General features: G+C 39.8%; 1 protein-coding gene across 2 annotated transcripts; it reads left to right on the top strand.

The window, feature by feature from the left end:
* The first annotated feature begins 5,543 nt into the window (after window positions 1-5,543).
* Window positions 5,544-22,177, top strand: si:dkey-12h9.6 (macoilin). 2 transcript variants are annotated; one of them, XM_036984795.2, is made up of 11 exons: window positions 5,544-5,780; window positions 8,437-8,578; window positions 8,929-9,055; window positions 9,519-9,654; window positions 9,938-10,116; window positions 10,991-11,489; window positions 11,895-12,053; window positions 12,901-13,074; window positions 15,631-15,757; window positions 16,917-17,094; window positions 20,273-22,177. In XM_036984795.2, exons 1-11 carry the CDS (start codon window positions 5,704-5,706, stop codon window positions 20,461-20,463), a joined length of 1,989 nt encoding a protein of 662 aa, XP_036840690.1. In that variant the 5' UTR covers window positions 5,544-5,703; the 3' UTR covers window positions 20,464-22,177. The 2 variants fall into 2 exon arrangements, 1 of the variants encoding a protein (XP_036840690.1); XR_005052778.2 differs by lacking the exon at window positions 15,631-15,757.
* The last annotated feature ends 4,848 nt before the right edge of the window (window positions 22,178-27,025 follow it).

Raw genomic sequence — 27,025 nt, 5'->3', positions numbered from 1 at the left:
CAGTTCGTCAGGGCATGGACTCAATAAGGTGTTGAAAGCATTCCATAGAGATGCTGGCCCATGTCGACTCCAATGCTTCCCACAGTTGTGTCCTGTTGGATGGATGACCTTTGGGTGGTCAATCTCTGAATGGAACACATACACAATCCATGTCTCAATTGTCTCAAGACTTAAAAATCCTTCTATAACCTGTCTCCTCCCCTTTATCTACACTGATTGAAGTGGATTTAACAAGTCACATCACTAAGGGATCATAGCTTTAACCTGGATTCACCTGATCAGTCTGTGTCATGGAAAAAGCAGGTGTCCTTAATGTTTTGTACACTCAGTGTATATTCAGTATAGAGTGAACATTTTTTGCTCCATTACTTGATGTAGGCTAGATGTAGTGATGAGATAGATATCGATATTCATGTTATACAAAACATAAATATTGAGGTGATTCTAAAGCACTGCCTGGGCTATAGAATACCCACAGAACAACCCACTTACAGTTGAAGAGTCCTCTACATTATCCGCCCAGGTAGCTGCCACCTCTAGAACAGCAAGGAGAGCCAAACACACAGGAAGGTGAGAGTGGACATGACAGCATTGGGAACAGTCCTCAGTGTGTTGGACATTCTGTTATATACCCCCCAGCTCCTGCTGACACGTGGATTAACCACACAACACAAGTAGATTTAACAGAAATGGAAGGACAGATTTAAGATAGTGTATTTCAATTCCCTCCGTTGTCATCACGTCCTTGAAAGGTTTGTGGAAAAGTCTCATAACACATACATTATGTATGGTTTGTGTCTGTGCATGTTTATTTTACCTTTATTTAACTAGGCAAGTAAGTTAAGAACAAATTCTTATTTTCAATGACGGCCTAGGAACAGTGGACTGCCTGTTCAGGGGCAGAATGACAGATTTGTACCTCGTCAGCTCGGGGGTTTGAACTTGCAACCATCCAGTTACTAGTCTAACCACTAGGCTACCCTGCCGCCCCCGTGTGTGTGCGCATATAGTGCGCATATAGTGTTGTTTTGGCATACACTACATTACCAAAAGAATGTGGACACCTGCTTGACGAAAATCGAATTCCAAAATCATGAGCATTAATACGGAGTTGGTCCCGACTTTGTTGCTATAACGTCCTCCACTCTTCTGGGAAGGCTTTCCCCCAAGATGTTGGAATATAGCTGCGGGGACTTACTTCCATTCAGCCACACGAGCATTAGTGAGGTCGGGTACTGATGTTGGGCGATTAGGCCTGGCTTGCAGTCAGCATTCCAATTCATCCCAAAGATGTTCAATGGGGTCCGGGGTCTGTGCAGCCAGTCAAGTTGTTCCACACCGATCTCGACAAACCATTTCTGTGTGGACCTCGCATTGTGCACGGGGACATTGTCATGCCGAAACAGTAAAGGGCCTTCCCCAAACTGTTGCCACAAAGTTGGAAGCACAGAATTGCCTAGAATGTTATTGTATGCTGTAGAGTTAAGATTTCCTTTCACTGGAACTAAGGGGCCTAGCCCAAACCATGAAAAACAGCCCCAGACCATTATTCCTCCTCCACCAAACTTTACATTTGGCACTATGCATCCAGGCAGGTAGTGTTCTCCTGGCATGCGCCAAACCCAGATTCATCCGTCGGACTGCCAGATGGTGAAGCGTGATTCATCATGGGGAATAGTTACAGGGGAGAGGAGGGGGATGAATGAGCCAATTGTAAACTGGGGATTATTAGGTGACCATAATGGTTTGATGGGCAGATTGGGAATTTAGCCAGGACACCGGGGTTAACACTCCTACTCTTACGATAAGTGTCATGGGATCTTTAATGACCACAGAGAGTCAGGAGACCCGTTTAACGTCCCATCCGAAAGACGGCACCCTACACAGAGCAGTGTCCCCAATCAGTGCCTCCTAATGGCCCTCCATCACCACTTCCAGCAGCATCTGGTCTCCCATCCAGGGACTGACCAGGACTAACCCTGCTTAGCTTCAGAAGCAAGCAAGCAGTGGTATGCAGGGTGGTATGCTGCTTCATGAAGCTCCAGACAAACAGTCCTTGTGCTGACATTGCTTCCAGAGGCAGTTTGGAACTCGGTAGTGAGTGTTGCAACCGAGGACAGACAATTTTTACTCGCTTCAGCACTCAACAGTCCCATACTGTGAGCTTGTGTGGCTTACCACTTTGCAGCTGAGCCATTGTTGCTCCTAGAGGTTTCCACTTCACAATAACAACATTTACAGTTGACCAGGTTAACTCTAGGGGCAGAAACTTGACATCCAATGACTGTGCCATATTGAAAATCACAGAGCTCTTTTTTTTTTAACTAGGCAAGTCAGTTAAGAACAAATTCTTATTTTCAATGACGGCCTAGGAACAGTGGGTTAACTGCCTTGTTCAGGGCCAGAGCAACAGATTTTTACCTTGTCAGCTCAAGGATTCATCCAACGCTCTAACCACTAAGCTACCTGCTGCCCCAGGCTACCTGCCGCACCTAGCTCTTCTTTAAGGCCATTATACTGCCAATGTTTGCCTATGTAGATTGCATGGCTGTGTGTTCGATTTTATACACCTGTCAGCAATGGGTGTGGCTGACATAGCCGAATCCACTCATTTGAATGGGTGTCCTCATACTTTTGAATATATAGTGTAGCCCGATGATCTTTCAGACTGATCACTTATGCCTGGATAATCCATATATGTGGAATTGTTTCCATTTGGAAGGAAGAGATTGGAAATGTACCTATCAAGTACATATCATGTAGTCCCAAGTCCACAGTACTGTTCAGCAAGAGAATTACTCAACCCAGTCACCCAATAGCTACAGTATACTTTAAACTAACTTTCTACACCATTGATGAACACAGTGATTGGCTGGTAGTAGAAAGTGTATAATGTATAGAGGAAGGTCACAACGAACCCCGCTATGTAAACGACACATCACTTAATTTGGTTGTCCTTGAATGTCATGCTATAACTACTCAAGTCATGCTATAACTACTCAAGTTAGCTCTATACAATATTGACCTCTCTGGGCCAATGAACAACACTGCACCCTTTTATTTTAAAGGCACAGTCTGGGATAAGTAATGCTGCTCAATGGTAATTCTTGGAGAATATAACCTTTAAATGTCCCATGAGCTTAGAACCCCATCATAATGCAAAGGTTGTATCACTAAATGTTTAATGTTTTGAGTTTTTGTAAACATTGTATCGCCTCCAAATATGTTTAGAACTATCACGTTGATCAGTTGAGTGGTTACATTCCTCCATGCCCTTCCTTCAGCTGTATACCAAACCAAGTTGTTTTATCAACACATAGCTCAGTGGCTCAGTGGCCTTGTTAAGTGGCTGCACTTGTGTCTTTGCATAACATTGCAAACTCTTATCATGTCCTTGATACATATATATATATTTTTTTAAATCTTGAGTGAAGTTGTAAAAATAAGTGTACTTGTAGTTTGATGCTTGAGTCAAAATGTAAACTACAAGTCATTATGATACACATGGCCGTCCAGCAAACCAGTCCCCCAACAGTCAAACTTGAAATGTTCCTAGTCTAATTTGTTCTGTAGAGAGGATAGAAAGGGCTAAAATACAAACGTACAGCTTACAGCTATATTAAATAAAGTGAAGTTGATTCATTAAGTTGACAGGTGAGCCTATCATCTCATGGTGTCTCAGGGCAGGCGATCAGTTGGTGCACTTGGACGCAGGACGCCAGGTGGCAACTTGAGGGTGGTTCAGCTCCACTTCTTTGCCAGGCTAGAGCAGTTGGAGTACTTATTCCTGTAAGCGCAGGAAGTGGTGGAAGTGGCTGTAGAGAGAGGAGACTGCACAGGGAAATTGTATTTTTTGCTGAGAATGTTTTTGTTGATGGGGGGCCTGAACAAATCTTTTTGCCCGCACTGACACTGCACTATATCCGTCCAGTAATACAGTTTACATTTTTGATTTATTACTACAAATTTTTACTTTGATTTACACCCTCAGCACCCCTACTTCCCGCGGCTATGCATAGCATACACAAAAAGTATAACAAATGAAATGAGTGGCTGTAACGTGTACGCTGGGAGTTGGGAAGCAAGTCCAGGGAGTGTATTTAATGAATAAATGAACATAGAACAAAACAAGAGACACAGGTAGTGTACAGACATGAACACTGGAACAGAAACAATAACGCCTGGGGAAAGAACCAAAGGGAGTGACATCAGGCAGGTGATGGAGCCCAGGTGAGTCTGATGAGTGGCTGGTGCGCATAACGATGGTGATAGGTGTGTGTAATAATGAGCAGCCTGGTGACCTCGAGTGCCGGAGAGGGAGTATGTGTGACAGTACTCTAGGGCAGATAGTCTAGGGCAGGTAGCAATGTTGATTGTAAGGACAAAAGATGACACAAGCACACAAAGCATGTTTTTCAAATATGGTTGGATAGTTGCACAGATCAAACAATAAAATTGAATTCACCATGGTTCCAGTTCACCAGATAACCATGTCTGTGTGTGAAAGTGTCTGTGATGACGTTGAATCAACATGGAAAACACATTGGATTTGTAAAAAGTAATCAACATAAGAGCATTTTGTATTTTCTTTTTAACCCAACTTTTAACCTAAATCTAATGGAATGGTGAAATGTTTGATTGATTTCACGTTGAATTCACCTTAGTTGATAACTCAACCAAATGTAAATCAAAACTAGACGTTGAACTGAGTTTGTGCTGAGTGGGTATGCCCTAGTGCACTATTTTGACCAAAGCCATGGGCCCTGGTCAAAAGCAGTTCACTATATGGAATAGCATGCCATTTCAGACACATCAATTATTCTCCCATGAGATGGGGAGGGACATAAGTGAATAGTAACTACCTAAAGACTTTATGAATATGTTGAATATATCTTTTGCACGTTTATGATCTATGCACTTACAGCTGAGGCTGACATGTTTGAAGTTAAGCCTAAATGTACTTCCAGAAAAGACCGAATTGAAATGGAATTGATCCCAGCCTTGATGAGCATACCCCTGATAAAGGCTCCAGATCAGGTTTAAGTACCTACTAATGTAAATTGATTTTTAGGGCTATTTAGTAGGTCTACATGTGACCTACACAGCTGTTCTCTACTTTCCTCTATTTCAAAAAAGTATACTCCTTACATGAAAACGAGTCATCCGAATAGGGCTATGACGAGACACATTTGGCCTAGAAGACACCTAACCTATGACCTGGAATAATCCCTTTAACTCAAACTGTATCAGTGAGAGAGCTGATAGCAAGATTCCGTACCTGAGCTGAAAGGGGAATATTTTGTCGTCCTTGTCCAGCTCCTCGACTATTGGGCCGTTTCTCTTTGCTTTCCAACATTTTTCATAGCCTAAGTACTATGATTCTCCCCTCAGCTCGATGTAGCCACTAGTTTATAATAAAAGGATGTGGCCACAGAAGGGTCCGTGCTATCCGGAATCCTAGGGTTTGGGGTAGCGACATCTCAATGATCCCGTATAGCACTCATGTGAGTGTTGTCTCCATCGCGCGCTTGAGACGTCGAAGTACTGCACATGCGCACAGTAGCATCCGTGGTGGAGTTTCATTCATACACAAAGACTCAAAATATCAGGTTGTTTTCTAACAAGGCCATCCATATTCGTTTTTTCCTACATTGATTGCCGCTTTTTGCGGGTTATTAGAGCACAAGGAATAGAAGCCATACAATGAAGAAACGTTATGTGGACGCAAGCAAGCTACGGAAAATGAAAAAGATAAAAATTACGGAGGAGATATCTGAAAGGTATAGTGAGGTGACGCATCGACCGGATGCCGTTGCTTTTGTTGTTGCTAGGCTTTGTGTAATGCGCATCTTCGTCATTCTCACCTGATGTCTATTTTTATCACAATAATTGCTTCTTCCCTTTAGCCTACTCTTGGACGCTGTATGATATGGAAAATGACATTGTGGTTGCTAAATAGGCCTACAAACATTATAGTGGAGTCAACTTGAAAAATAAGCCTTTGCAACTTGATGTGGGTAGTTTTTACAGTACATGATTCAGGCTATCTTCTCTCATTTGAAGGCTAACCATTCAATTATGCTACAATAATCAAACATCGTGTAGGCTATTATTATTATTATTATATGCTCTGACCTTAATAGATATAGGCCTACTTAAACCTATTCGTACAATGTCAGCTTACTACCAGGTAAGCATTTCAGGCATTTAGTTACAGACAGCGTGTCTAGACCAATAGAGAATTCGCGTTGTCCGCTTTGTGACGAGACAAAGCGCTGAGGTATGTTCAGTGTATGAATGCACGAACTGGAAGTTGCTCTGGAAAAGCGCGTCTGGTAAAAAGGACTAGAATATACATTTCAATTGAGATCATCTCCTCTTTAATTTCCTTTGTGTGTGTGTGTGGGGGGGTTGGTACCCAGTATCGCGGATGAAACGTTGTCATGGTTACCAAACAAAAAAAGGGGTTGATGTAATAACAGTACGCTATGTAGGTGTCGAGCGCACGAACAAAGGAGTTGTTGAAAACAAGACAGGAGTGTAGTCTATAATGAGAGAATGTAGGCATTATCTTATCCAAGTGTCTATTTTCTCCAAGATGATAGCCTATATAAACCTAGGTTGGGTTCCCAAATGTAAAATAATGTAATGAATCATGATTTAGTGATTACATTATTTGCCTAATGAGATGAATCCCTATATGAGTCTATGGATCACCTAATTTAATGAAGCTTTATATGCATAAGTCCGTTTATTATATTTAATGAAGCAAGACTTCAAAATGTTTTGCACACCTTTTACATAAAAGTAACAGTATCTTTCACAGTTTGCCAATATTCCTGCCAAATGCATGATAATAACGGGCTCAGGCCTATATCGTGAGAAATAAGCTACATTTAGCTCTTCCAGTAGATTTAGAAGTTTTTTTAACCTTCAATCACAGATCATCAGCATGACATTATTACCATTATTCCATAAAATTAGAACACACACATTTTACATCAGAAGAGTTTATTTACAAAAAGCTATATCCACCAATTTTCACACTTGTGTTTTTTCATCAGAAATGAATGCTTATGGGTACCAGTATGTAAAATATTACAGTCCTCTTAGATGTATATTGTAATTGGTTTTGTTGCAAAACACTAGACTGCTCTTTCCATGACATAGATTAACTAGGTGAATCCAGGTGAAAGCTATGATACCTTATTGATGTCACTTGGTAAATCCACTTCCATCAGTGTAGATGAAGGGTAGGAGACAAATTAATTGATTTTCAAGCTTTGAGAAAATTGAGACATGGATTGTGTATGTGTTCCATTCAGAGAATGACTGGGCAAGACAAAATATTTAAGTGCCTTGGAATGGGGTATGGTAGCTAACCGGTTTGAGTCAAGAACTGTTAACAGTTTCCGGTGTATATCAAGAACGGTCCACCACCCACCATCTCATATTACTGTACTGATTCATTTTAAAATATATATATTTTAAAATTATGATGTCACAAATGTATCATTTGTACAGCTCGTTACAAAAAAATGTCATTATTTGTATCATTAGACGGTGTAAAACCTTGCAATGCTAACTTTTTATATCTGGGGGTTTTTCAACAACATGTGATTGTTTCATTTCATAGAGACAAACTATCTAGTGATATGTTTCAAACAAATACATGTCTGTCATTGAACAACCCACTGCCATGATTAGATAGTGAAAAAACACACCAGTCTCTTTCCTATGTTCGGTGGTGGTTAATTTCTTTACTATCAAATGAGAAGAGATAAACTTATCACACAAGTCAGAATTATACTTAAACATCTTTAAACACTTATTAATAAGGGAGCAGGTCAATACAACACACACATATAATGTGAATAGATGTAATGCTCTACGATAATGATGGCTGCTCATGGCCGGTCGAAGATTCACGCTCAGATGATTCGTTGAGAGCCCCGAGACAAAAGTACAAAGGACTTTTATAGCTAAGATACACCCCTTTCAACCTACATGACGAACAACAGATATATAGAATGGGTCACAAGGTTAAGATCTGTATGAAAGATACCTATAATACATAGCAGACAGCATCTGCTGTGTCAACAGTTTTCATTGTGTAGAGAGACCAGTGTCTGGCCCCGTGTAGAACTCATGCTCTGGAATGCTCTTTAGGTTCTATCACCCAAAAGACATCGTAAATCTCCTGTCAGGGTTATTTCCCATCCTCAGTAGAACACACATGCAATAGTTAACAAAATACTCTATTCTGTTGGGTAAAACAACCATTTGATGCAATAAAAGTATTATAACATGATCTTGACATTTTTCCACTATAGTTCTTTAAACAAAAAAAAACTAATTTACCAACATTTCTGAAAATTGATATATAGCGTTTTGGAATTAAACTCTTCATATCCTCCTCTTATGCCTGTTTTGCAGCGCTTACACCTTTCTGAAGTTTATGATCGTGTGGACTCTGGTGCTCCTGGCAGATTTTATACTGGAGTTTCGATTGGAATACCTGTGGCCCTGTTGGCTATTCTTCAGGAGCGTCTACACCACTTTCCACTGCCATGGGCTGGTGAGGACTTTATCAGTTATCTTGTGTCCCAAATGGCACCCTATTCCCTATAATATAGTGCACTACTTTTGACCAGAACCCTACTTTTGAAAGTAGTGCACTATATCACAGGGAATAGGGTTCCATTTGGGATGCAACCCTACCTTAATGGTCTACTAGATGGAAGTCAATAACAGTAAAGTATTGAGATCAAAATATTGTTGAAAATAGTTTTAGGCCTTGCAACCTGTTATATAAATGTTATAAACCTGTTATATACCACAGCCATTGTCATCTTGTTCGAAACTCAAGCAGACAGAATAAAATGTAGCTGTCCAACACAGCACCAACATAATGTCTCTCTATTGCAGGTGATTTGTGTGGTGTTTGTGTGTGCGGCATTCACCCTGGACATCTTTTGTTTCATTTTTGTCCCCCTCCACTGGTTGTTCTTCGCAGCCAGCACCTATGTCTTATTCAATTACATTTGGCACACAGGTAAGTATATCAAGCCTGTTTTACAGCTTAACAATATGTATTGTATTGCCTAGCTGTGGAATGCCTTAGATAAGGATAATGTGGAATGTTATTTAATTGATGTCTAACAAGTCACACGTTTCTGTAAAGAGTTGAAACAAACCATTCCGGTAACAGATGAAACTTTCCATTATGTAAACTTTTACAATTTTGAAATCTGACATAATATAAATGATGAAATTTGACATAATATAAATTATGAAATCTGACATAATATAAATGATGAAATCTGACATAATATAAATGATGAAATTTGACGTAATTGAATGTTTCAACCTGTTACATAGAAATGGAACCACATTATGCTGTTTTGTTTGTAAAAGCACAGTTCTGGTGGTAGCTACACTAGCTATGAACATAAGCTTAGTATTTTCTCTTGGTAAGTTGATGATGTTTTTTATAATAATTGATTTATTATTCTCAGAGAAAGGCATCTGTATGTCAACGGTGTCCCTGTGGGTGTCCCTGTGGGTGATGCTGGTGTACACGGATGCTTCGTTGAGGCTCAAAGATCTGAACAACTCCCACGCCAACCTGTCTCATCTCTTCGCCGCGCACTGGTAGGTCGATTGAAACACAAAGCACTTCTCACCAAATATTCACCCTCGAGCAGAATCTTCCAAACAAACCCAGTTTATACGCTGTAGATACTTTCTAAATGCCAAGGATTTTCACAACCGCTTGAATTGAGTGGGTTTAAGCTAACGTCTTAAAATCGCAATGAATCACAAGTGGCGTACTCTGCTCATGCACGTGTTTGTCATCATGACACACAATAATGTAGGCCATTATTTAATATTTATTTTCTCTCTCCTGCTCCCCCCCCCCCCCCCTTCCCCCCAGCATTGGCTACCCTGTTGTCTATCTGGGGTTCGACGCCACATGTTACTTCACCAGCATCTTCAAACTGCGGACGCAGAAAGCTGTGCAGAGCGAAAACAACTTCCATATGCACCTCCTGGAACAGTCCCTACCTCTGGGCCTGCAGCTTTACCCCAAGAGCATCACAGACGACAATGGCAGTAAGTACAGCTTTACCCCAAGAGCATCACAGACATCAACGGCAGTAAGTACAGCTGCAAAGGCAGTAAGTACAGCGGAGATTGTGCCTACTGCTCACCCAATGGTAGTACTACTTTGTTTGGTCAGTTGTTTCCAGGTTAAACCCATTAGATGGGCCCTGGTAAGTCAGTTGTTTTCAGGTTAGACCCTTTGGATGGGCCCTGCCAAGGCAGTTGTTTTCAGGTTAAACCCATTAGATGGGCCCTGGTAAGGCAGTTGTTTTCAGGTTAAGCCCTTTAGATGGGCCCTGGTAGATGGTCCCTGGTTTTCAGGTTAAACCCTTTAGATGGGCCTTGCTAAGGCAGTTGTTTTCAGGTTAAACCCTTTAGATGGGCCTTGCTAAGGCAGTTGTTTTCAGGTTAAGCCCTTTGGATGGGCCCTGCTAAGGCAGTTGTTTTCAGGTTAAACCCTTTAGATGGGCCTTGCTAAGGCAGTTGTTTTCAGGTTAAACCCTTTAGATGGGCCTTGCTAAGGCAGTTGTTTTCAGGTTAAACCCTTTGGATGGGCCCTGCTAAGGCAGTTGTTTTCAGGTTAAACCCTTTAGATGGGCCCTGCTAAGGCTGTTGTTTTCAGGTTAAAGCCTTTAGATGGGCCCTGGTAAGGCAGTTGTTTTCAGGTTAAACCCTTGAGATGGGCCCTGGTCAAAGTAGTTCAGTACATAGAGAAAGTGGAGCCATTTGGAACTCATATAATGCCAAAGGAGGACATTTTTAGTTAATGCTCCACTTTAATATCTCTATGCGTGTAGGAAGCAGATAAATGTTACATCTCACTGTGAGTCCAATACTCTGTAGCTATATATTGTCTTTGAAATATAGCTCTTTCCCCCTGCAGACTCAAAGTGGAGGCCTAAACCTGAGTCCAGTCAGTACCAGTGTCAGAACGGTGCTGTGGCGTCTGACGAGAGACTCACCATGGACTGCCTCCAGATCCACAGTGGAGTGGAGCAGGGAGGGACCGAGAGGGGTGTGGAGGCAACAACGCTGGGAGACTCAAATCCCCAGCCACCCCCGTCCTCCAAACCCAGAGATCCCCCCACCGACGGTGGAACAGGAGGAAGGTCGACAGGAGGAGGGTCGACTGAGTCTTCGGCCACCACCGAAAATCTACCTCAGGAGGAGCAAGGCGGCAAAGTCCCCCGTGCTGCCAAAAGCTCATCCTCCTCCCCCAAAGCACGCAGGATGTCCCCTGGCGCCGCTAACATCCCTTCGCCTCCTCCCACTGGCAGGTCTGAAAGGAAGCAGAAGAACGGGTCCAAAACAGTCAGCCCCAATCGGCACGCCACAGACAAGGGCCCCGTCGCGCCAAATCCTCACGCTGACCAAATCACTAAGTAGGGATACTCCGCCGCCATTCACTTTGATTTCATTGGCTTTGGAGACACACAGAGAGATGTCTCTTCTTATTCTTTACCTCTCTCTCTATCTCTACCTCCCTCTCTCTCTACCTCCCTATCTCTCTACCTCCCTCTCTCTCCACCTCCCTCTTTCTCCACCTCCCTCTCTCTCCACCTCCCTCTCTCTCTACCTCCCTCTCCCTCCACCTCCCTCTCTCTCCACCTCCCTATCTCTCTACCTCCCTATCTCTCCACCTCCCTCTCTCTCTACCTCCCTCTCTCTCTACCTCCCTATCTCTCCACCTCCCTCTCTCTCCACCTCCCTCTCTCTCCACCTCCCTCTATCTATTTCCCCCTCTCTCTCTACACCCCTTCTCCCTCCCCCTCTCCCCCATTTCCCAGGCTGGAGCAGGAGATGAGGAGGCTGAAGGGTGAGCTGCAGGCCAGCAGACAAGGTGAGCAGGAGCTGCGCAGCCACGTCTGCAACCTGACCAACAGCGAGCACAGCCTGAGGCCCGAGGTGTCTTTGCTCAGGCAGAACAATGATCTGCTCCAGAGCAAGTGAGTGATAACATTGCATTTTATGGTCTATTTTGTTTTGCCTCACATAGTGACCCTAGTGCCCTGTCTGTCTGCCATACACTGTTTTTGGCTCCCCCTGCTGGTTACTAGGCAGGTAGCCTAGTGGGTAGAGCATTGGGCCAGTAAACGAAAGGTCGCTGGTTTGAATACCCGAGCCGAAAAGGTGAAAGATCTGTAGATGTGCCCTTGAGCAAGTCACTTGCTATGGCTGACCCTGTAAAACAACACATTCCATGCACCTCTCTAGTGGATGTGACAATAAAACATTTACTGTTTATAATTATCATATGCACTGACACTCTGTTTGAAATGTTATGTCATGTCCCCCCTCTACCCCACCACCCTCCACATATGGCACTATTACACTGAGTATTGTACTCAAGCCAGGTTAGCACAAGTAAGCAAAGTGGTGCAGTACCTTGATGCAATAATGTGATTATACTAAAATGAAATAACTATGTTAAAGATGCAGTCCTACTGGCTGAAATTATACTTTAGCTTTGGAGAATCACATGAGTGCTACTGAAATCTTTTTCACATTTTGAACCTTCTAACCAATTTAGTGAGAATGGAATGTATTGATTCACATACACCAATGCTGCATGCAAAATGCACCTTATTGGGCCCATAGGGTTCTGGGTACCATGTAGGTTACAGACCAAATAGTCTAGAACAGGGATGGGCAACTTTGATGGGGGTGAGGGCCACCACTAGGCCGCAGTGGCTCATGAGTCTGCGTACCCACAGGCCTCAGGCCTACAAAAGGGGGAATGCGACAGTTGCCCATCCCTGGTCTAGAACATTGTGGTTTGACTCTGTGTTTCAGGATCTTGTCTCTGACCAAGACCAAGCAGAAAGACAAGCAGATCAGCGCCGTGCTAGAGAAGAAGACCAGAGCAGAGACAGAGGCCAGGCTCTCCATAGAGAAACAGCTGGCCGAACTCCAGGCTCACAAACTAGAGGAGGCGGCCATCTTAGCTCGTAGTAGTCTACCAAACAGGTATGGCACTCACTCTCTCACCTTCCGCCATTATATTGTATTCAAATGCATATAAATGTATGACTTGCATGTAACGCAACAACCTTTACCCTCAGATGCTATTGAGGCTGCGTACCAAATGGCACCCTATTCCCTATGTAGTTCACTATTTTTGACCAGGGCCCATAGTACTATGGTCAAAAGTAGTGCACACTATATACAGTGCCTTCAGAAAGTATTTATACCCCTTGACTTATTCCACATTTTGTTGTGTTACAACCTGAATTCAAAATGGATTCAATATTCTTTTCTCACTCATCTACACATAATACCCAATAATGACAAAGTGAAAACATGTTTTTTGAAATTTTTGCAAATTTATTGAAAAAGAAATAGAGAAATCTAATTTACATACTGTAAGTATTCACACCCCTGAGTCAATGCTTTGTAGAAGCACCTTTGACAGTGATTACAGTCTTTCTGGGTAAGTCTCTAAGAGCTTTCCATACCTGGATTGTGAAACATTTGCCCATTATTATTATACACATTCTTTAGCTATGTCAAATTGGTTTTTGATTATTGCTAGACAACCATTTTCAGGTCTTGCCAAAGTAGATTTAAGTCAAAACTGTCACTCGGCCACTCAGGAACATTCACTGTCTTCTTGCTAAGCAACTCCAGTGTAGATTTGGCCTTGTGTTTTAGGTTATTGTCCTGCTGAAAGGTGAATTCATCTCACAGTGTCTGGTGGAAAGCAGATTGAAACAGGTTTTCCTCTAGGATTTTGCCATGATCATTGCTCTATTCCATTTATTTTTTTATCCTGAAAACTCCCCAGCCCTTAACAATTACAAGCACACCCATGGCATGATGCAGCCACCACTATACTTGAAAATAGGGAGAGTGGTACTCAGTAATGTGTTATTTTGGATTTTTCCGAACATAACACTTTGTATTCAGGATAAAAAGCTAATTGCTTTGCCACATTTCTTTGCTGTATTACTTTAGTGCCTTGTTGCTAACAGGATGCATGTTTTGGAATATTTTTATTCTGTTCAGGCTTCCTTCTTTTCACTCTCTCATTTAGCTTAGTATTGTGGAGTAATTACAATGTTGTTGATCCATCCTCAGTTTTCTTCTATCACAGCCAAACTCTGTAAGAGTTTTAAAGTCACCACTGGTTTCATGGTGAAATCCCTGAGCGGTTTCCTTCCTCTCCGGTAACTGAGTTAGGAAGGACGCCTGTATCTTTGTAGTGCCTGGGTGTATACCCATCCACACTTCACCATGCTCAAAGGGATATTCATTGTCTGTTTTTACATTTTTACCCCTCTACCAATAGCGTCGTTCTTTGCAAGCATTGGATAACCTACCTGGTCTTTGTGGTTGAATCTGTGTTTGAAATTCACTGCTCGACTGAGGGACCTTACAGATAATTGTACGTGTGGGGTACAGAGATGAGGTAGTTATTTAAAAAATAATGTTCAACACTATTATTGTACACATAGTGAGTCCATTCAACTTATTATGTGACTTGTTAAGCCCATTTTTACTCCAGAAATGATTTAGACTTGACATAACAAAGGGGTTGAATACTTATGGAGCCAAGACATTTCAGCTTTTCATTTTGTATTAATTTGTCAAACTTTTATCTCAACTTAATACATTTTAAATTCAGGCTGTAACACAACACATTTTGGAAAAAGCGTGAATAATCTGAAGGCAGTCAATGTTCCAGATCAGGGGTTCTCAAACTTCTCAAACTTTTTGGAGTCTGAGAAAATTCATCAGGGACCCTCATAATCAAAACACAAAAAATAGCATACAAAGAGTTTTACTATGACTTCGGTAGTGCAAGGCCAGACTAACCAAGTTTCAGGCCCTGGGAAGGAACATTTTAAAGGCCTGCCTCTTGGCATCGGAGAGAAAATGTTGGAGTTTTCAAGCTGAAATTACAGTGCATTTATGTATTGAGAATTATTCAATACAAGACCTTGAAAAAATATAATTGGATACCAATAACCTTGTGACCCTCCCAGGCCCATGTTGCCCAGGGTTAAGAACATACATTGTAGATTAATAATATTGCATTGTATTGTATAGAGCACCCTCTAAAGTTATTTGGATCGCTTGGCCAAAATGAATTTCATCTCTTGTTGTTAGTAATATTCATTAAAAAAACATTTGAGATCTGACAGCGGACCCCCTGCAGTACCTCCAGGGATCCCTGAGAACCCCTGCTCCAGAACCTAATTTCACCAACACTTGCTTTTCTTTCTTTTATTTGCTGTACTATTAACTTTCTTTTTATTGCAGCCGGTAACAACAATCATAGTAAAAAAAGCATAATATTTAGTGAAGTATAATATTTGTTTTACGCAAACAAAATGCCCCCCCCCCAAAAAAAATAAAACCCAAGATCGCTTGCTGTTGATGTTGTCCTGTTTCTTTGTCTTTGGACTAACCCACCTCCCCAACCACCTCCCCAACCACCTCCCAAATCCCACAAATAAGCAGCACCTCTCTGACCACCTGAAACAAAGCATGTACTATTCTCTCTATCTTCCACCACACTAGGCAGGAACACTCTGTGACCCTAATGTTAAGGAAAAAAGAAAAAGATCTAGAGACAGAGTACAAACAACTACAGCTGGAGAGTCAAGGGAAAGAGGGCCGTCTAATAGCTCTAGTGAATGAAGTGGAGGTAAAAACAAAAAAAGTACTACTCTTTCACACGAGTGGGTTCCGTACGAATGTACGTGTCGAGTTTGTGAGTTTTCACGTCTTGCTCGTTGTTGAAGTGATACTCCGTTGTCTTGTGTTTTTGGATATGCCGTTTTGTAGACTTGTGGCTTGTTGCGTGTGACTATCTGTGTCATTATTTGTGTTTGTGGATTTGAGTAGCAGGAAATGGTGTTTGGGCCGGTGCTTTGAGGACTTTCAGATCTTCAGTTTTGTTTGTGTTGGCCTGAACTCAACGTACTGTAATGTGGGAACTTTGTATTTGCATTCATCGATACTGTATGCTAACTGTATTCGTTTCACATATATTTAATATCTTGTTGTTTGTGATTATTGTTTTCTTGTGGTGACATATACATCATGAAGCATGCAGACATTGCAGAGGCAGAAGCCAAGTCTTTCATAAAACATTGTACATCTTAAAGTGAATTCATCATAGGTTACTAGTTAGTTATTTAGTAATACAACCCAATACAACTGTTCCTACTTCCACTTAACTTGTGAATATCTAAAAACCTCTTTTACAAAAAACAAAGAAAGAATCATGTCCTTAGAGCGTTTAAAAAAATATTCAGCTCACATTGTTTTTTGAATGGCTGGCCATCCACCAATCCACCATCACTGTTGGAAATAGATATTGTGGTCATGTGGTGCATTGGTTCCCGAACTGGGGAAATTGGCTTTCTAATGAGGGCGTTGCAATTCTTCAGCACACAAAAACGAGTATTAAAAAAAATGCATTCTACAAGTTTGGGGAACCAAAGCACATCCTGTTAAAAGCACCTCAGAATGACTGCTAAACCACCAGGGTCATGTTCAGTAGGACACACGTTTAAAACGGAAAACGAAACCAATCGTTTATTTTTGGACAACTCCAGGCACAACCACCACCTTACACTCAATTCCAAACCGTGATCTCCTGTATCGTACCTACTGAACACGGCCCTGTTAGTCCACGCTCCTTTGTTAGCCTGACATCCAAACTGAATTCGCTACGTTTCACCATCGCTTCGCTTTACAACAACAGTGAAATGTAGCTTAATCCATTTGGGTGCCAACCAGTCTGCTTCTATGTAGCCCTGGGGCTATTGCGAGTGTCTCTCTCCCTGATCCCATCCCAGGCCTTGGGGAAGTATCGTTATGTGGAACAGGAGGAGCAGGATGTGCTGCTCTCTGCCCTGTCAGCCCTGCAGGACAAGGCTCAGCACCTGGAGTACAACCTGAGCGCCGAGACGCGTATCAAACTGGACCTGTTCTCAGCCCTGGGAGACACCCGCAGGCAGCTGGAGATAACACAAGGTCCCCCTCCCCATTTATGTTAAAGCGCTATATAATCATTTTATAGCTTTATAGAATTATGTTATAGCTCTAGAATTATGTTATAGCTTTGTAGAATTGTGTCATAGCTTTATAGAATTATGTTATAGGTCTATAGAATTATGTCATAGCTTTATAGAATTATGTTATAGCTTTATAGAATTATGTTATAGCTCTATAGAATTATGTTATAGCTTTATAGAATTATGTTATAGCTTTATAGAATTATGTTATAGCTCTATAGAATTATGTTATAGCTTTGTAGAATTATGTTATAGCTCTATAGAATTATGTTATAGCTTTGTAGAATTGTCATAGCTTCATAGAATTATGTCATAGCTTTGTAGAATTATGTCATAGCTTTATAGAATTATGTTATAGGTCTATAGAGTTATGTCATAGCTTTGTAGAATTATGTCATAGCTTTATAGAATTATGTTATAGGTCTATACAATTATGTTATAGCTTTATAGAATTATGTTATAGCTTTATAGAATTATGTTATAGCTTTATAGAATTATGTTATAGCTTCATAGAATTATGTTATAGCTCTGTAGAATTATGTTATAGTTCTATATAATAATGTTATTGGTCTATAGAAATATGTCATAGCTTTATAGAATTGTTTTATAGCTTTGTAGAATTGTCATAGCTTCATAAAATGATGTTATAGCCTTACAGAATTATGTTATAGCTCCATAGAATTATGTTATAGCTTTGTAGAATTATGTCATAGCTTTATAGAGTTATGTTATAGGTCTATAGAATTGTGTTTTTAGCTCTGTAGAATTATGTCATATCTTTATAGAATTATGTTATAGCTCTGTAGAATTATGTCATAGCTTTATAGAATTATGTTATAGATTTATAGAATTATGTTATAGCTCTGTAGAATTATGTCATGGCTTTATAGAATTATGTTATACGTCTATAGAATTATGTTATAGATTTATAGAATTATGTTATAGCTCTGTAGAATTATGTCATGGCTTTATAGAATTATGTTATAGATTTATAGAATTATGTTATAGCTCTGTAGAATTATGTCATGGCTTTATAGAATTATGTTATACGTCTATAGAATTATGTTATAGCTTTATAGAATTATGTTATAACTTTATAGAATTATGTTATAGGTCTATACAATTATGTTATAGCTTTATAGAATAATGTTATAGCTTTATAGAATTATGTTATAGCTCTATAGAATTATGTTATAGCTTTGTAGAATTATGTCATAGCTTTATAGAATTATGTTATAGCTCTGTAGAATTATGTTATAGGTCTATATAATTATGTTATAGCTTTGTAGAATTATGTCATAGCTTTATATAATTATGTTATAGCTTTGTAGAATTGTTTTATAGCTCTGGAATTATGTCCAAGCTCTATATAATTATGTCATATAAATATGTTATGGCTCTATAGAATTCCATCATAGCTTTATATAATTATGCTATAGCTCTATAGAATTATGTCATAGCATTATAGAATTATGTTATAGCTCTATAGAATTATGTTATAGCTTTATAGAATTGTGTCATAGCTCTGTAGAATTATGTCATAGCTTTATAGAATTATGTTATAGCTTTATAGAATTATGTTATAGCTTTATAGAATTATGTTATAGCTCTGTAGAATTATGTCATAGCTTTATAGAATTATGTTATAGATTTATAGAATTATGTTATAGCTTTATAGAATTATATTATAGCTTTGTAGAATTATGTCATAGCTTTATAGAATTATGTTATAGCTCTGTAGAATTATGTTATAGTTCTATATAATTATGTTATTTGTCTATAGAACTATGTCATAGCCTCATAAAATTATGTTATAGCTCTGTAGAATTATGTCTTAGCTTTATAGAATTATGTTATAGGTCTATAGAATTATGTCATAGCTTTATAGAATTATGTTATAGCTTTATAGAATTGTGTTATAGCTCTGTAGAATTATGTTATAGTTCTATATAATTATGTCATAGCTTTATAGAATTATGTTATAGCTTTATAGAATTATGTTATAACTTTATAGAATTATGTTATAGGTCTATACAATTATGTTATAGCTTTATAGAATAATGTTATAGCTTTATAGAATTATGTCATAGCTTTATAGAATTATGTTATAACTTTATAGAATTATGTTATAGGTCTATACAATTATGTTATAGCTTTATAGAATAATGTTATAGCTTTATAGAATTATGTCATAGCTTTATAAAATTATGTTATAGGTCTATAGAATTATGTTATAGCTTTATATAATTATGTCATAGCTTTATAGAATTATGTTATAGCTTGGTAGAATTGTCATAGCTACATAGAATTATGTCATAGCTTTGTAGAATTATGTCATAGCTTTATAGAGTTATGTTATTGGTCTATAGAATTATGTTATAGCTTTATATAATTATGTTATAGCTTTATAGAATTATGTTATAGCTTTATATAATTATGTTATAGGTCTATAGAATTATGTTATAGCTTTATAGAATTATGTTATAGCTTTGTAGAATTATGTCATAGCTTTATAGAATTATGTTATTGGTCTATAGAATTATGTTATAGCTTTATAGAATTATGTTATAGCTTTATATAATTATGTTATAGCTTCATAGAATTATGTTATAGCTTTATAGAATTATGTTATAGCTTTGTAGAATTTAGTCATAGCTTTATAAAATTATGTTATAGCTTCATAGAATTATGTTATAGCTTTGTGCAATTATGTTATAGCTCTATAGAATTATTTCATAGCTTTATAGAATTGTGTTATAGCTTTGTAGAATTATGTTATAGCTCTGTAGAATTATGTTGTCTGTCTATAGAATTGTTAAAGGTTTATAGAATTATGTCATAGCTTTATAGAATTGTGTTATAGCTCTGTAGAATTATGCCATAGTTCTATATAGCATTGATTTGGCCGATTGCCAATTTGAGATATGCACGTGTAGCTTGAACTTTCACTTAAATCTTGCATTGATATCAATGGAAATTTGCTTGACTATTCCAGTTATACTGTATGCCCGATTATTATGTGAGGATTTGACACTGTAAGGAGAGTTCAGATACAGTAATTCAGTGACTTCATAAATTATATTTTTAATCTATAACTCCATCGCTTATCGTGACTCTACTGTACCTCTGTCCCACAGGAAAAGTACTCAAGCAGGATAAGGAGATTGGCGAGATGAAACGCAAGATCGCCGAGGTCATGGCTGTCAGTCCTGGCATGTCCTTCATGACGCCGCGGCCCGCCGTACCGCAGTACCTCACCAAGTTCCTCAACTCAGAGCGCTATGTGCTCAACCCACGGGCGCTGATGTACCAGTGTCTTAAGAAATAAGAATCCACCACGACTTGTTGAAAACATGCGGTAGACCATCTTAAGCCTTCTCTTGAGCAGGGCTCCGCCTGTGCGGTCACTTGTAACACGTCTATCTCCTAGAAACGGGAGAGCACCCAAGAGACTTCCTGGTTGTGGCGATGATGTCACAGTGCTCAACAACATTCTCAGTCTCAAGGATTTGTATACGGTAGTTCTCACCAAACATAAACTGTCTGAGATGATTACCTTCTCAGTAACATTCCAGAAATCATTGACGAGGTGGGAAACAAAAAAGCCTTTGGCTGCTTCACAGGTGCTTAATTCACAAAGCAAATATTCCTCAGTCTTTCCTCTGAATAAGTATTAGAGTTTAGAGGACTTGTGAGATTACTGACGCCTACGGCGATGTGTTAATGTAACATTGAGCTCCCTTGGCTACAGTAAATATGACATTTCATAGATGCTTGTCCGTTTGGACACTGTTGGCTTTTCAATTCAGAATCCTGACACAATGTACCGTGTAATGTGATTTGGGTTGAGCAAGATTAGGTTGGAAGAGAATTGGGCTGTCTGAGCTCACTCTTAGCAACTCTGTCCTTATGTCGTTGTTTTCGGTTTCTCTCTCTTATTCATTTGCCTTATATTGATGGGCAACGTTTATTCAATGCATGTATTGCCAGTGGACAAACCCCTGGCCTTGATTATCAACCTTTTGGGTCCTTTGGACAGTGTCACTTCAAGTTAAAGGATGATCAGGTCGTACCAGACCTGGGTTCAAATACTATTTGAAATCAATACTTCCTTGAGCTTGTCTGGAACAATTGAACCAATAGCTTAGTTGCAAGAGTTCAAACCCAGACCATCTGGGTTTGAACTCTTCGAGACAGACTAAAGCAAACACTACAGTATTTCAAAGATTTCAAATAGTATTTGAACCCAGATGTGGTTGACACCACTGTACCATTTACCAGTCATGTTAAGTAATCTGAAAATTGATATCGTCTATAAAAGTTGGGCAGCGTTGTGAATAACATGGATATAACATGGAATTTTGTGGACCAAAAATTGTGTAGCGATGTGCAAAATTACCCGTAAATTGAATGTGCCTATACACATTACTTTCTAAATATGAGGTAAAACACTATTTAATGTGAGACAGTAATGTGTTTGAATTGAAGTGATATGTAATGTTTTTGTAGTCTTTTTTACACACACACACACACACACACACACACACACACACACACACACACACACACACACACACACACACACACACACACACACACACACACACACACACACACACACACACACACACACACACACACACACACACACACACACACACACACACACACACACACACACAAAATGTAAAGAATTTGAAAACACACCCCGAATTGTTTTTCAAATTGATGAATACTAATGAAATTGATCTTACCATTTTTTGGTCTCTTTTTGTTAGAATTCATGTTTCCCGTTTTCTATCGAAACAATACTTTTTAGGCTTGATGTACTTTTCACATGGAAGTTTGCTGCTTTAATTTAGTAAATCAATGTTTCTGTCAGCATGACACTGGTGTGTGTAATACAGTACTAGTTGTTTGGGCACAATGTCATTGGTGACTAAAGATTGTGCAGTACATAAATATTATAGTTCAAGGGCTCCAGCTATTCTTACTATTCTGATGAAACAGTTGATAATAAAAATGTACACATTAACCAGTTACCACAGAACCTGATTTTTCTTAAGTTTGAAATTCACTGCTTGACTGATGGACCTTACAGATAATTGTATGTGTGGTGTACAGAGATGAGGTAGTCATTCAAAATCATGTCAAACACTATTGTTGTACACAGAGTGAGTCCATGCAACTTATTATGTGACTTGTTAAGCCCATTTTTACTCCTGACATGATTTAGACTTGACATAACAAAGGGGTTGAATACTTATGGAGCCAAGACATTTCAGCTTTTCATTTTGTATTAATTTGTCAAACTTTTATCTCAACTTAATACATTTTAAATTCAGGCTGTAACACAACACATTTTGGAAAAAGCGTGAATAATCTGAAGGCAGTCAATGTTCCAGATCAGGGGTTCTCAAACTTCTCAAACTTTTTGGAGTCTGAGAAAATTCATCAGGGACCCTCATAATCAAAACACAAAAATAGCATACAAAGAGTTTTACTATGACTTCGGTAGTGCATGGCCGGACTAACCAAGTTTCAGGCCCTGGGAAGGAACATTTTAAAGGCCTGCCTCTTGGCATCGGAGCGAAAATGTTGGAGTTTTCAAGCTGAAATTACAGTGCATTTATGTATTGAGAATTATTCAATACAAGACCTATTGAGTTGAAAAAATATAATTGGTGGAGTACTGTGGATACCAATAACCTTGTGACCCTCCCAGGCCCATGTTGCCCAGGGTTAAGAACATACGTTGTAGATTAATAATATTGCATTGTATTGTATAGAGCACCCTCTAAAGTTATTTGGATCGATTGGCCAAAATTAATTTCATCTCTTGTTGTTCATATTCATATTTTTTTAATGAGATCTGACAGCGGACCCCCTGCAGTACCTCCGGGGATCCCTGAGAACCCCTGTCCTTAGAGCGTTTAAAAAAATATTCAGCTCACATTGTTTTTTGAATGGCTGGCCATCCACCAATCCACCATCACTGTTGGAAATAGATATTGTGGTCATGTGGTGCATTGGTTCCCGAACTGGGGAAATTGGCTTTCTAATGAGGGCGTTGCAATTCTTCAGCACACAAAAACGAGTATTAAAAAAAATGCATTCTACAAGTTTGGGGAACCAAAGCACATCCTGTTAAAAGCACCTCAGAATGACTGCTAAACCACCAGGGTCATGTTCAGTAGGACACACGGTTTAAAACGGAAAACGAAACCAATCGTTTATTTTTGGACAACTCCAGGCACAACCACCACCTTACACTCAATTCCAAACCGTGATCTCCTGTATCGTACCTACTGAACACGGCCCTGTTAGTCCACGCTCCTTTGTTAGCCTGACATCCAAACTGAATTCGCTACGTTTCACCATCGCTTCGCTTTACAACAACAGTGAAATGTAGCTTAATCCATTTGGGTGCCAACCAGTCTGCTTCTATGTAGCCCTGGGGCTATTGCGAGTGTCTCTCTCCCTGATCCCATCCCAGGCCTTGGGGAAGTATCGTTATGTGGAACAGGAGGAGCAGGATGTGCTGCTCTCTGCCCTGTCAGCCCTGCAGGACAAGGATCAGCACCTGGAGTACAACCTGAGCGCCGAGACGCGTATCAAACTGGACCTGTTCTCAGCCCTGGGAGACACCCACAGGCAGCTGGAGATAACACAAGGTCCCCCTCCCCATTTATGTTAAAGCGCTATATAATCATTTTATAGCTTTATAGAATTATGTTATAGCTCTATAGAATTACAGTACCAGTCAAAAGTTTGGATATACCTACTCTTTCCAAGTTCTTTATTTTTACTATTTTCTACATTGTGGAATAATAGTGAAGACATCAAAACGATGAAATAACACAGAATCCTGTAGTAACCAAAAAAGTGTTAAACAAATCTAAATATATTTTATGTTTGAGATTCTTCAAAGTAGCCACCCTTTGCCTTGATGACAGCTTTGCACACTCTTGGCATCCTCTCAACCAGCTTCATGATGTGCCTTGGTGTGCCTTGTTAAAAATGTATTTGTGGAATTTCATTCCTTCTTAATGCGTTTGAGACAATCAGTTGTGTTGTGAAGAGTTAGGGGTGGTATACAGAAGATATACCTATTTGGTAACAGACCAAGTCCATATTATGGCAAAAACAGCTCAAAGAAAAATAAAGAGAAACGACAGTCCATCATTACTTTAAGACATGAAGGTTAGTCAATAGGCAACATTTCAAGAACTTTAAACGTTTCTTCAAGTGTTGTCGGCAAAAACCATCAAGTTTTGTGATGAAACAGGCTCTCATGTGGACAGCCACAGGAAAGAAATACCCAGAGTTACCTCTGCTGCAGAGGATAAGTTCATTAGAGTTACCAGCCTCAGAAATTGCAGCCCAAATAAATGCAGTATAGAGTTCAAGTAACAGACACATCTCAACATCAACTGTTCAGAGGAGACTGTGTGAATCAGGACTTCATGGTCGAATTGCTGCAAAAAAACACTACTAAAGCACACCAATAATAAGAAGAGACTTGCTTGGGCCAAGAAACAGGAGCAATGGACGTTAGACCAGTGGAAATCTGACCTTTGATCTGATGAGTCCAAATTTGAGATTTCTGGTTCCAACCTCTGTGTCTTTGTGTGACACAGAGTAGGTGAACGGATGATCTCCGCATGTGTGGTTCTCACCGTGAAGCATGGAGGAGGAGATGTGATGGTGTTTTGCTGGTGACACTGTCAGTGATTTATTTATAATTCAAGGCACACTTAACCAGCATGGCTACCACAGCATTCTGCAGCAATACACCATCACATCTGGTTTGCGCTGAGTGGGACTATAATTTGTTTTTCAACAGGACAATGACCCAACACACCTCCAGGCTGTGTAAGGGCTATTTGACCAAGAAGGAGAGTGATGGAGTGCTGCATCAGATGACCTGGCCTCCACAATCACACGACCTCAACCCAATTGAGATGGTTTGGGATATGTTGGACCGCAGAGTGAAGGAAAGGCAGCCAACAAGTGCTCAGCATATGTGGGAACTCCTTCAAGACTGTTGGAAAATAATTCCAGGTGAAGCTGGTAGAGAGAATGCCAAGAGTGTGCAAAGCTGTCATCAAGGCAAAGGATGGCTACTTTGAAGAATCTCAAATATTAAATATACATTGATTTGTTTAACACTTTTGGTTACTACATGATTCCATATGTGTTATTTCATAGTTTTGATGTCTTCACTATTATACTACAATGTAAAAACTAGGAGAAATAAAGAAAAACCCTTGAATGAGTTGGTGGGTCCAAACTTTTGACTGGCACTGTGTCATAGTTTTATAGAATTATGTTATAGGTCTATAGAATTATGTTATAGCTCTGTAGAGAGGTTGGAATCAAGTATGATGCCAAGGTACTTAAAATCAGATACCACCTGGAGCTTCTCCCCTGACATATAGACATCTGGCTCAGTAGCATCTGTTGCCCTCTTTGTGAAGAACATGCAAACAGTTTTTTTCACATTGAGATGCAAACACGAGTCACTGAGCCACTTTGTAACCTGGACCATTACAGTAGTGAGTTCTTGTGCAGCTTGTTGTTTGCTCTTTGCATGCACATATACGTATCACTGTATCATCTGCATACATTTGAACTTCAGACCCAGTACAGACAGAAGGCAGATCATTAATGTACAGGCTGAACAGCAGGGGCCCCAGTATTGACCCTTGGGGCACGCCCACATCATAGCTAAGAGTGGGCGACAGCTCATTGCTCACTCTGACACACTGAGTTCTGCCTTCAGGGTATGATTTCATCCATCTCAAGGCATCAGGGGAAAAGTTGAACTTGGACAATTTTGTGATGAGAATCTCATGGTTAACAGTATCAAAAGCCTTCCTTAGGTCCAGAAACACAGCCCCAACAACGCCCCCTTTGTCCATCTTGGACTTCACATTTTCCAGAAGAAAGCAGTTGGCCGTTTCTGTGGAGTGTTTCGCTCTGAAGCCAAACTGCATGGAGTGTAATGTGAAGGGGCTGTTGTTGAGGTGGGCAATCAGTTGTTCTGCTACACACTTTTCAACAACCTTTGACACCACAGGTAGTATACTAATGGGCCTGTAGTTACTCAGGTCGGCAGGGTTGCCTGATTTAAAGATGGCCGTTATTATGACCGACTTCCATACCCTTGGAAACATCCCGAGACCAATAGATGTGTTGGTGACCTTAGTAATGGGGCCAATGAGTGACTCTTTGTAGTTTTTAAGAAAGGTAGAGTCCAGCCCAAACACATCTTTGGCTTTAGAGTTCTTTAGTGAGCTAATCACCTTGTTCACCTTTGACTCAGAAACCTCCCTTATGATGAAGACAGGTTGAGCGTCATTCACTAGCACTGAGCCCAAGAATCTAGTGGAGGGGTTCTGTGTCAGTACCCTGACAGAGTCAATAAAGCAGGAATTGAAGGCGATTGCTATTTCGACTGCATCCTGTGTTAGATTGTTATTCACCATGATTTCTAGTCTTTTTGCAGTGTTACTATGGTCTTTCCCTGTTAACTTTTTTAGATTCTCCCAGATCAGTTTAGAATTTCCCTTTGCTTCACCAATTATGTTAATAAAAAAGTTGGCCTGTCTGATTTCTTTCATCACCTTATTTATCAACATGGTAAACCTACGTCTGTCATGCTCTGATTTGGATTTTAGGGCTATTTTTAGAGCATAATCTTGTTCTTTCATCAATTTCCAGATTTCTCCATTTAGCCAAGGAAGAGAGCTCTTTTGGCCAGGTTTGGATTTGATTTTCTTTAGGAAACCATTTATTGTAGTCTGGATTGTGGATAGAAAAACTTGACTATCAGCTTCCACGTCTGTATAGGACAAGAGATCATTCCAGTTCATTCCCTTAATTGC

Source organism: Oncorhynchus mykiss, chromosome 8 (genome assembly GCF_057628025.1).
Source record: "Oncorhynchus mykiss isolate SJ-2025 chromosome 8, ASM5762802v1, whole genome shotgun sequence".
NCBI lineage: Eukaryota > Metazoa > Chordata > Actinopteri > Salmoniformes > Salmonidae > Oncorhynchus > Oncorhynchus mykiss.
Note: the sequence above shows the minus strand (reverse complement) of the source record. Positions and strands in the feature narration are given on the sequence as shown.

Bases quoted from the DNA above. Each gene is read 5' to 3' on its own strand.
- si:dkey-12h9.6 (XM_036984795.2), top strand. From the start codon at position 5,704: ATGAAGAAACGTTATGTGGACGCAAGCAAGCTACGGAAAATGAAAAAG. The intron at 12,054-12,900 runs GTGAGTGATAAC...TCTGTGTTTCAG, and splicing joins AATGATCTGCTCCAGAGCAA to GATCTTGTCTCTGACCAAGA. The intron at 15,758-16,916 runs GTAAAAACAAAA...ATCCCATCCCAG, and splicing joins CTCTAGTGAATGAAGTGGAG to GCCTTGGGGAAGTATCGTTA.